The sequence below is a fragment of the Humulus lupulus genome, chromosome 2 (assembly GCF_963169125.1).
Source record: "Humulus lupulus chromosome 2, drHumLupu1.1, whole genome shotgun sequence".
In the NCBI taxonomy this organism is placed as follows: Eukaryota; Viridiplantae; Streptophyta; class Magnoliopsida; order Rosales; family Cannabaceae; genus Humulus; species Humulus lupulus.
The window spans coordinates 64580474-64592609 of record NC_084794.1 but is presented as its reverse complement, the minus strand read 5'-3'; the positions used below and the strand labels follow the sequence as shown (position 1 = coordinate 64592609).

The 12136-nt window shown below is 34.7% G+C and overlaps 1 protein-coding gene across 1 annotated transcript; it reads right to left on the bottom strand.

Moving 5' to 3' along the window:
* Positions 1–2093: 2093 nt before the first annotated feature.
* On the bottom strand, positions 2094–5711 carry LOC133817939 (chorismate mutase 1, chloroplastic-like). Its single transcript, XM_062250592.1, has 6 exons — positions 5267–5711; positions 3911–4136; positions 3739–3825; positions 3505–3648; positions 2720–2812; positions 2094–2584 (listed from the first exon to the last, which is right to left on the bottom strand). Exons 1-6 carry the CDS (start codon positions 5443–5445, stop codon positions 2348–2350), a joined length of 966 nt encoding a protein of 321 aa, XP_062106576.1. The 5' UTR covers positions 5446–5711; the 3' UTR covers positions 2094–2347.
* Between the last annotated feature and the right edge of the window lie 6425 nt (positions 5712–12136).

The following is a 12136-nucleotide window of genomic DNA, read 5'->3' as shown; positions in this document are numbered from 1 at the left end:
TTGTAAACTGAGGCTAAAGAAATTAAAAATAAAATAAAATAACATAATAAAGTAGTATATTCTTTTAAATTTAAATTTCATTCTTTTAAATAAATAATTTTCAAGGTGTCGGTATATTTTCTCTTTTTGCCATTGAGCCAGCCTCAAGTGTTAAATGTGGAATTTCAAATTTGTCAACAAAAAAAAGTGGAATTTAAAAAAAAAAAAGTGTTAAATGTGGAAAGGAAGGAGAGATTCAATAAATATTTTATTTATTTATTTTTATTGGCTGAATCCTAATGTTAAAAAAAAAAAAGGTAGGCAACGTAATAGTTGAAATTCCTATCCTATCCAATTTGTTGGGTGATGGTTGTCGTGGTGGTCACCTCAATTACACCCACACCACGTGGTCTCTCTTGAAAAACATAACGAGCCAGAACCCGATTCAGATTCCCATCTATTTCCATTTTCATTTCCATTTGAACAATTACTCAATTTGCCCTCACTACCTTTTTTATATTCTCTTCAAATGTCTCTTAAATAATAAAGTTAATCTTCTTTTATCCGTAATTAATTTTCTTAATATAAATTTATCCCCAAATTTTTTATCTATAACTAAATATCACATAAATGATAAAAAATATTTTAGTTTTATCCTAAATTTTTGTTTTTATTATAAATGTGATCATACAATTAATGTTTTTATTCGATTATTATGTAAATTAAAACAAAAACAAAAATTATTCATCTTTTACTTATTATTTATAGAAGTTGATTGTGATTTTTTTGTTGAAATATATAATTAATTAAATAGTTAGAAATGTTTAATAAAGGAATTTTTTATAATGTTATTACTGTATTTATTAGCTACAAGTAAAAAAATTAGGAAAATATTTATTAGGAAAAAAACACAAAAAAAATCTCAACTTATATAATTTTGTTATGGTTTTTGTTATTTATTTATTTATTAATAAAATTAAATGTGAGTTTGTTAAAATATTTTTTTCAAAACAAACGTATACATTAATTATGAGTAAATAGCATATAAAAATAATATATATTGTAACATAAATTAATAGATATTCACTTAAATAATTTTATATATTTTTCTAATAGCATGTGTTAGGAGTAAAATAATAAAATATTTTAATATTTAAATAAAAACTAAAAAATTAAATTAATAAGAAAAGTCAAATTTAAGAGTAAAAATGAAAAAACTTTGGGTTGTTTGGTAACACTTAACAAATAGTTTTTTATTTAATTAATTAGAAATTTAAAAATTAAAAATGTGTTTGATAACTTTATTTTTATTTATTATTATTTTTAATTTTAATTAAAATTTATTAAATTTTGAAAATAAAAAATTTTCACTTTTAAAATTTTTTTAAACAGTTTTCATTTTTTTTTCTCTTCTTCAAATCAACATCTCATATCATTAAACAAAAAATAAAAATAAAAGTTATCAATACGCTCATTATTTTTTGTTTTTAATATTTCTATTTTTATGTTTAAAAAATTCAAAAACAAGAATTTTACCAAACAGACCCTTTATTAATTTGGGCAATAATTAACAATAGATAAAAGTTTTTAAGTAAATTCATATTAAAAGAATTAGGGGTAAAAGAATATTAATTTTACAATCTGAGGCATTTTAAGATAATATCATAAGTGAGGGGTACTGATAAATTGACTAATTATTCTTTCCATTTCCATACAATAAATATTCATTTAATAATTTCATAAAAAAAATTAATAATAATAATATATAAGCTTTCGAATTTTCGCTGTCTATTGCTCTGCACTGTGACGTGCCTACTTATTTTTATTAATAAAAAATAAAATAAAGCCACGCAAACACACCTAACATAACAAAACAAAACCAGTTTCAGTTTATTCACCAACCAAAAACCTGTCATAAAAAAATATATAATAAATAAAGCCCTCTTGTTGTAAGAAAAGATGCTTAAACATACTTCAGCTCCTAGCTTTTGTATAAAAACATCTTCTTCTTATTTTTGGCTGAAAAAGTTTTACTAAACCTAAAAGAATTTTAAATATTATCTTAAAAGTACTAACAAACAAAATGTCTAACTTGTTTGTAAACAAGTTGAGAATCATTCAAACTAAGGGCAATAATATATATGTATACCTTTTCCAAAAGAAAGAGATGTAATACCATTTTTGATGTTTGTAAAACAAGCAAAGAAACACTATAGAATCCCATTAAAAGAGTTTCAGGATCCTCTTACATACAAGTAAAGTAAACCATGGGGTTGATTACTGAAGACCTAGATAGCTTATCTACACAAAACAGTTGACATACATTGTAGACTTCATTGGCAAACAGCTTAAGAGTACTCTTAGTTCCTCAGTCCAACCTTCTTAGCAAGTATTCAACTTGAACTTCCTTGGTCAGTGGCATGATCCATACTCCATACAGATCAGCAACTACACTTGGCTTTATCTTGTAAACGGGATCAGCTCCATTGTCGTCTATGTTCACCGGCATTTCTTGCCCATAAGTTTTTGCCTTCATTTCTACCCTCCTTTTGACTGCCTCCTCAACAGTTGGGTATGTCAGCAAAGCCATAAGCTTCTCTTTGTCCTTCAAAATCGAACAAGACTAATGAAAACTTGATCGTGCGAAAGAACCAGGCTTATCATTGCTCTTCCAAAAGAGTAATTTTGATGGGTAAAATGCACCAAAAATTATTTTTAATAAGGATTTATAGTTTTATACCTGTTTTTTGATAGCAACTTCATACGCCTCGGGAGAGGATCGGAACTTAGCCTCTGCCACGTATTTGCCATAGTGAATTCTCTTGGAGAGAACCTATCACCATAAGAATGAAAAGCATTTAGCAAGGCATGAAACTTCATTTGTCAAACCTCTTTCACTCACACTCCTTTTTAGCAAGCGTGAGAACATAGTTGCTTCTCTGAAAGAAACAGCCAATGAAGATTGCACAGTTTTATACTCTAAAGGAAAGTATATGCATTTGATAAATGAGACATGTCCACATTGTTTGGTCTGCATTAACATTGACAGGGAATTGGTTTACATTATATATCAAGCAGCCAACAAAGCCCTTCATGGACTGAACTTTGAAAACTGAGAAACAATTTGGCTTAAGAATTAAGAATACATTCAGATGGGAAATTCAATTATATTCTGTAATTCCCTAACTTGTAAAGGTAGAATGATTTCCATTCAATTCAAATGTACTCAAAAGCAAATACTTATGGCAGAATGCTTACTTATTTGAATTAAAGTTTTATCTGCTGTTTTAATATTGTCAATCCAATTAGGCATGATTTTTTACCGCCAAAAAACTCAAATTTTCAACATGTCAATCAATGTATTTGTGAAAGATAGTTAAAAAGAAGACCACCAATTAAGGGACAACCAAGCTAAAGATCTCAAATAATGGATAGGTGATACATTATTTGTATTACAATTGAATCGCATACAACTAAAATAAAAGCAAAAAAGGCTGATAACTAGGATAAGCGAGTTACATTTACCTGCAAGCATGATGTGTCACAAACGGCAGTGGAGCCACAGTTGCCATCATCACCTTCCTTGACCAGCCTTGGGATGAGATCTCTAAAATACATGTCCCACACTTTGCTATTTATATTGATTGAGTCAGCAATGGGGTGTAGAACCTGTGTTCAATTCAGGGGCCAGTGTTAAAAATAAAGAAATTTAAAAAATTGCAATCTACCAAATGGAAACAAAGTAAACTCCATAGCTACCTTCGGGTAGTGCATTGGTGGCAACAATGGATTAGGTAGATCATTTGGAAAGAAAGGATGCTCATCAGGGCTCTTGTATCTGCCAACCTGATGCATAAGAAAAGGTCAATCTAAAAAAACAGCAATAGAAAAAATTTCATCTCAATCATTCTTTTTAAGAAGCCTAACATACCTGAGCATGAAGCTTTTCAGTTTCTCTCACCATGTATTCTACCAGAGATCCATTGAACCCATCCATGGAGAACGCACTGGGATCATATGCATCTGCATTGTAACAATATTGGGCTCTTTCTAAAAGACTATATATTATGCTATCCTCCTGCCGAATTAAAGAGTATCTTATGGCCTCTAGGGTCAAGTTGTCACTATCATCCGTCCTTTCCTTTGTTGCCAATGATCTAAACAAATCAGTTCAAAATTCAGATTTCTCAATATAATTTGATCAAGATGCAAAATATTCAACACAATCAATAAAATGTGCTTATAATACTAAAGACAAACTTAAGTACTTGCAGTCATGTTTTATTGAGAAATACAAGAACAATTACCAAGGGCTGTGACTAGAGTTTGAATCAGTTAAAAACATTAAACTAGTTGTCCCAGAGAATCTTGCCAAGATCATGAAGAAAAAAATGAAAGTAAAAAAAAGGAGTACAATACAATCCTAATCAGTTGGCATGTGTACTTTTTATATACAAATATTCAGACTTGCAAAGAAAATTGATCAATTCCAGTTTTTGGCTAATGTATGCACAATAAAAGGAGCCAATATATGCAGGACGATTAGTAACATTAATTTTTCATTTATGGTTTGCTTGTGTTCTAGCTGCCCACTCTTAAAACTGGCAAACTGAAAAGGAAAAAACTGAAACTTAAGAGAAATTACAGAAAACTAGAGAGAGAGAGAGAGAGATGAACTAAACACAAGTTGCCATAAGAAACTCTGTGGCATAATATTTTTCCATATATATATATAGACTTGCAGACAATATTAACCGTTTCCAATTTTTGGGTAATTAATGCAAACAAAAAAGAAGCCAAATCTATCAAATTATCAATATAAATAAGAAAGACTAGTTCTCTGTTTGGTTTCTGCATGTGTGCCAGAACTCCACATTTGAAGCTTGCAAGAACGCATAGAGAAACTAAGGTAACTCTCATCATTATGAGATACATTATGTGACTATATTCAATCCACTGCAAATTTCCAAATCATTACTACAAATGTCGGTCAACATAATTTCATGCATGACAAATCTAGACGTATAAGAGTGAATGGATCCAAAAGAAATTCAAGCAAAGCAATTGAGAACATCAAAAGTATAATTTGAGATTATGAAAGTACTTCCAACAGAATAGACTAAATAACCAAGCCCAAAAAACTGACAAAAATATCTTCATAAACACAGAAAAGCGACCAAACAGAGACATTTTCAAAACCAGCACAAATTCCAGAACTACATAATGAAATCTAAACACTAAACTCAAAAATCAACAGTAATGAGAAAAAGGGTTGCTATATTTATACCCATTGGTCATTGCAAAAGCCGGAGAAGAGTGAAGCGTCTTGGGTACGCTTGATTTGAAGCTGACAAAGTTAGGACTTTGCCAAGTTTTGAGGCCAAAAAGGGAACTGGGTCTTGAATTCGAACCATGACAAGGCCTGATAGTAGCAGGAAAGGTGGCTCCTAAAAGCTTTGCCTCCATTGAAAAGAATAGAAAAGAAAAAGTAAATGAAACAGAGAAAAGAGAAAGGAGAAAAAAGAAAGATGGTGAAGAAACTACAGAGAAAAATGGGTTTTTGGTGAAGGTAGGTGATAGAGTTGAAAGATGGGTTGGTGAGAGCTTACGAGTTACGAACACCACCACGATTGACTTATATAGACGCCTCCCACCTACGCTTTGCTTCTCTCCCCTCCTTGTCGTCGTTGGTGGGAGGCTTTTTGTTTAAGACTAGAGAGGTTTGGCTAAACACAACACGCGGAGTTGACCACATACCCAACCTCGTTACTCAACACTTTTTTCTTTTTTGGCTGGAACGTTACCTTAACACCTTACAAACAGCAATTTTATTGTTTTTCGAGGACTATGGTGAAATATGACAAAAAAAGAGAGAAAAAATAATAAATAGCATTTTTATCCTTGAACTTTTAGAGGCTGCCATACTATGCTTCTTAAAATATACTGTGGGTGGAAATTTTCTCTAGAATTATTGATACTATTAAATTGTACCAATTATTATAACTTGTATAAAATAATTAATATTTCTACTCTCAAATTTTGACAACCACATTCTCAAACTTTGACAACCACCAAATTATATCTTATTTAATTATAAAAATTTTTAAAAATATTTGTCTATTAGTCCTTAAAAAAATTAAAGAAAAATTATTAAAAAAATTAAATAAAATAGTAAAATTATTTAAAATTCCTTTTAAATACATTTAAGTTTAGAAAAACTAAATTGTTACCATTAAAAAAAACATATTCCCTTCTTATTTATCCTTTTTTATTAATTTTTAATTAGAAAAATATATTAAAAAATAATAAAGAAGAAGAATATTATATGTTTTTTTAATTGTAACAATTTAGTTTTTTTTTTTAAATTATTTTTAAACTTAAATGTATTTAAAATGAATTTTAAATAATTTTAGTTTTTTACTGAATTTTTTGAATAATTTTTCTTTAATTTTTTAAGAACTAATAGAAAAATATATTTTTAATTTTTTATAATTAAAAGAGGCACAATTTAGTAGTCGTCAAAGTTCGAGAGCAAGAATGCTAATTATTTTATGCAAATCGTAACAGATGGCAGGATCTGATAGTATCAATAATTTACAGAGAAATTTTAACATACCATATATTTTAAGTGGCATAATTTAGTAGTGTCAAAAGTTTAAGAAACGAAAATGTTATTTAATCTAAAAAAAAATAACCGTCTTTTTTCACTTTAATGATATTGAAATCTCAAAACTACCCTCCTATTATTGTATTTGTTTCTTAGATGTCCCTTTCTTAAATATGTATGCTCTTATACCCAATTATTAACAACACTAAATCTTATCTCATAAAACCTTCAAACTAGAGTTTACGGATGCGATAATTTATAATATTGTAAGGATAAAGCTGTAATTTCTATTAAAAGGGTCATTTCTAACTTAATAACTTCAGAAGAATTTATATGTATTTTGTCAATTATTTAGGGTTAAATTATTATTTTTTCGTACATAAACTTATACAAAATAAAAACTTTGAACCAGAGTTCACTACCTGTATATTGTACTTCTTAAGCAAGTTTGACTATTATAAAATTAAGTAACTAAAATTGGTCAATTGTATGTATTGTATTAATGGTAAAAATTTAACCGTTTCAAAATTTAGTCAATGTTAAATAAAGTTTCAACGATATCACAGAATTTTGATCTTATCTACAAGGGTTAGTAAATAGTACTTGGGATCTTTAAGCTTCATCACTTGTATCTTAGGTTCCTAATTTTTATTTTGTAGTAATTAGATCTCAACATTTACTTATACTTACATAAGTCTCTAATGTTATATTTTATTAAGTAAATTTTAATTTATAAGGGTAAGATAGGATTTTAACGGAAAAAAAAAAACACAACATCCATTTTTTTCTCTTTAAACCCTTATTAATTAATTAATTATTAATAAATATATTATTTTGGTAATTGACTTAAATATTTTCTTGAAATATTAAGAAATAATAATAAAAATATTTACATATTTTAAATTTTAAAAGCATTAAATTTATTAAGAGTGCTTCTATCAATAACATAATTTTCTTCTCACTACACACATTTCTATTTAAAGTTCAAAGAATTTTTAACAATTTATGGAGAGTTTAAATACAAATGTGTAGTGAGAAAAAAAAATGTTATTAATAGAGGCACCTATAATAAATTTCATGTGTTCTAAAATTTAAATTATATAAAAAAAATTATTAAAAATAATAAACTAATTAATATAGAAGTGATATAGAGGTATAATAAAAAATAAATTTTTGAAATTTGATAAGAATATTTAAATCAATTTACTAAAATAATATGTTTGGTAATAATTAATTAATTTGGTTAAAAAGAAAAAAATTAATAGGTGCTACATTTTTTTTTGGTTAAAAATCTCATTTTACCCTTATAAATTAAGTTTTATTTAATAAAATATAACACTGAGGACCTATGTGAGCCAAAATATAAAGATTGAGGATCTAATTGCTACAAAAAAAAAAATTGGAAGCTTAAGTAATACAAATGGTAAAACTTGATACCCCAAATATTATTTACCCTATCTATAATATGTACAGGTACACTTGTTTGATTCTATTTATTTATTATTACTCTCTTTTAGTGTATATTATCCTTTTGACTTCACACATTTAAAAATATCACATTTTTTATTATATATTTTTAGGATAGTTATATAAATGAGAAATCTATCATGATTTTTTACTTTAAAATTATTCTATTTAAAAGAAGAAAAAAAACAAATTTATACATTTGAAATAAATGTATTGAAATTTGTGCATACAAAATACAAAAGTTAAAGTTTAAATTAGGCCAAGTTTGCTTTGAGTGGATGGGAATGGGAAGAAAGTTCCCATCCCATTGTTTGGTTTCACCATTTTGACCTTGGAATCCATTCCATAGTAATCACCTTGTTGACGCGGTTCTTCGCCAACAGGTAATTATACGAATAAACGGGATGGATTAGTGCTAAATAGTGAACCGTACTATGAAAATGTCGTAACTCTAAACTGGCGAAATTAGTATCGGGGGAAGGTTATCACTCATTTCCTTTTTAGGTGGTTCGAAAGTTAAAATCTCTTTAGTCCACCAGTCAATATTATTGATATCTCTTGAGTATTCTTTACAGAGTGTTTCTTTACAACAAAAACGCCAACCCATTGCAACGCCCAGGGTCTTGGTATTTATAGGGAGAGGATACCTGGGCGTTGGTAAAGGGGTTCATCCCGTGACATTCTTACCCGTCATGTCATCTCTGTGACACTGATGATTAATTCTTAAAACTTGACAATGAGGTGTTGTCTAATCAATAGGTAAGGGGGGATAATGGGCTGCATGGCCCAAACCAGCCGTGGGGTGCCTGAACACGCACGTTTATACTGCGTGTCCGAGAATTCAGGAATGGAATAGACACGTGATGTCTGATATGCGCACGTTTACATTGTGTGGTAGCCTTTACAAGGATTCGAGTGTCAGATCTATGCAGCACCTCGAGCTTGATGTAGCACCAGCTCGTGATATCCATATTGTTGATCCACTGCCTTCGGGTAGACCACCAACTCTCTGATCAGCTCGGGCTAGGGAGGTGGAGACTCGTAACAGCAGCTCCGGGTGGACGATTTACACGTGGCAGACTGAATTATGCCCCTTTTCAGCTCGCTAATAACTCGCGGATATTTAGGGCGTACATTTGCCCCCCAAGCCTCTGCTCGTGACACATGACGTCATCCGTGACCACGGTGGGGGCTTTTAGGTTTCTTTTTTTACTCTTCATGTCCCGTCCACTGCACAGGTCTTGGACACGTGGAGCACCGTGGTTGGCGACGATCCGTCTTCCGATAATTGCATTAAATGGCCTAGCCTATCTTCGGCCGTCGTTTCGTCTCTCGAGTTGTGACCCTCGTATCTCGCATTGACGTGATCGAACGGTCCTCATTCCTTTGCCTTTTACGTATATATAAGGTTGGCCACCTTTCGCATGAGCCACTTTTTATTTGAAATTTTTTTTTCTCATCTTCTCTCCTCTTTAACCTTAGAAGTTTTTCTTCTTTCGGTTGTCGTCCCAGAGATCTCCACGCTCTTGCCACAAGGGTTTTTTCGCAACTTCAGTTCTAAAGGCTTCACCAGGCTTCTGACTCCTATGCTTTTTGCGACTTTCACACGGCAAAAACACTGTAAGTTCTCTGCTTGTTGCACTTTTTGATATTTCCGTTTCCTTGTTAGGTTAACTTCTTTCTTAGTCGCACATTGTAGGTTGTTTTTGGCTGGTGTTTTGTGCGTAGGTTTTTATCCTAAGGGTATCGATCATATGAGAACATGTTTAGGAATGTGATGTATAGGGCAAGATAACTTCTGGGTAAATTTTTCTGGGTAGTTTTTCTGGGATGCCTGTTTGGAGAGGGGAAGGCGATAGGTTTCTGGGGTGCAAAACCGAGTAGCTTAGGGGTCACACTTCCTAGGCGGTTTTGCTTTTTTGAAACTTTCCCTCCAAGGCAAACATTATCTTGACCCTCCTGACACACAGATCCCGAGCAATCGGGGATCCATTGGAAACACAGGCGCGTGATCATAGCATCGCGTGGCCTCACGCACCGCGGGCTGAGATTACCTCAGCCCGTGTACAACAATCACTTCTCGCGCTAGATTCCCTTTTCTATTTTTAGGCCGCCTATCTAAACTTTCTTCATCTTTGTTCGTTAGGCGACCAGATGGGGCCCAGGAAGAACATGCCCAAAAAGAGTGCCCCGGGATCGTCATCCCAGCAGGCCAGCAAGGGGAAGGAGATAGTTGATGAATCTCCAATCCCTCACTTTGGTCCCACCGTGGAGAAAGAGGTCGAGGTGGAACCTGATGCCTTCTTCGAGGCCGAGAGGATAGTCTCGAAGGTTACGACCCAAGGGAGGGTTAACAAGATCTTGTTGTCCCATAACATCGAAATTGGGACAGGCGCTCTTGTTGTCTGACCTCCCTTCGAGGCGAGAGGAGCTACACACCTCTCGACGAGGAGTTTGCGGCCTGGAGCGACGAACACCTCAAGGCCGGGGCCTTCCTTCCTTTGGACCAGTACTTTGCGGACTTTCTGAATTACGTGAAGCTGGCTCCCTTTCAACTGCCCCCGAAGTCTTACCGTCTGCTGGCGGGGCTCAGGTACCTCTTCCTGAAGCATGAATGGGAGGTCCCTACACCAGCGGACATCCTTTATTTCTTTTGCCTCAAGGCTAGCCCAGATCAACGGGGGCGAGGTGACGGGTTCTATTACTTGACCCATTTTCCCAACTCTGCTGCAATCATCGAGCTGCCCAGCCACCCCAACGACTTCAAGGACCAGTTCTTTATGTCGACGGGGTTTCACAACTGCGATCACCACTACTTCAACCGTCCTCATAAGTTCTTTCTATCCTTAGCTTGCAGAATCGTCACTGATTTGTTTCTTTCCATGAGTATTGACTTGAATACCATCGTGCTGCTATTTTTGCAAGGACGGCCAAATCGGTGACCCTCGGGGGTCAATAAGAGACCTTGGCGGGGTTCCCACCAAGCGAAAAAGACTACCGCCAGCTCGTGTCTGATGAGACGATGCTGGTGTGCAAGTTAGTTTCTCTGGGCCAGACACTGGCCTTGAGGAGGTCGCGGGCCATCCCAGTAGCCCGTGAGCTGGCACCCATTCCCGAGGGGGGCGCTGCGCTGAATGACGAGCAGGACGAGGTGTCGCTCGTGCACCGGAAGCGGCCCCTCGAGGTCGTTCGGGACCCTGAAGCAGATTGGATCCAGTCCGGGGCAGCAGCCAGCCCCTCCAGCCAAGGTAACCCCTACCTGTTTAGGGATTTAGACAGGGCTACCGTAGACCTTTGGCTCGCTAGGTTTAACCCAAGCCTGCTCATTCATCGCCACCAAGATGACCCAGACCTTAACGTAACTCTACACCAGTGTGTAGATCAACTGGTGTTACCCTTTGACATGAGCCACCCTAGGGGCACTGTAGCAGTAGACAACACCCTGGCTTTTAGGTTAGCCTTCTTTGAGGAGTACAGGACCAACCTTAGGTCATGGCCCTCCCTTTTGGAGGGTGTAGTCGCTCCGGGGCTTAGGCAGTATGTAGAGGAGTCCAGTCCTGAGGCTGATCCGGACCCCGGGCCCCCTCTCATTCGCGAGGTTATAAACCTAGAGTCCCCTATAGAAGCTCTACGGCCGGAGGTCGTGGCAATAGATTCCTCCTCCAGCTCGGAGGGTAGGACCTTTTCAATATATCCTTAGATTTTTCTTCTAATCGAGTAACCTTACATGTCTTAACGCTTCCTTCTTTTTTGTTTCAGGTGAAGAGATGGCATAGCCCGGAGACAACGTCTTGCAGTCCATCTTCCAGGGGGGATTCCTCCTTCCGGATCGTCCGGGCCCCTAGTCAAGAAGCTCTGGTTTACCAAGAAGACCCCTCCCGGGCCCGTCAACAAGTCTCCCGCTAAGGGGAGGAGCCAGGGCCCTGCAGCAGTGGAGAACATGCCTCCACCTCCTTCGCGACCTCCTGTCCCTGCTCAGGACTAGGAGACACCAACTGGAACCCCGCCAGCTCCCACTCCCACCGTGCGTATACCAGTTAACACTCAGGCTTTGGAGAAACTCCCCGAGGCATTTCGAGGGAT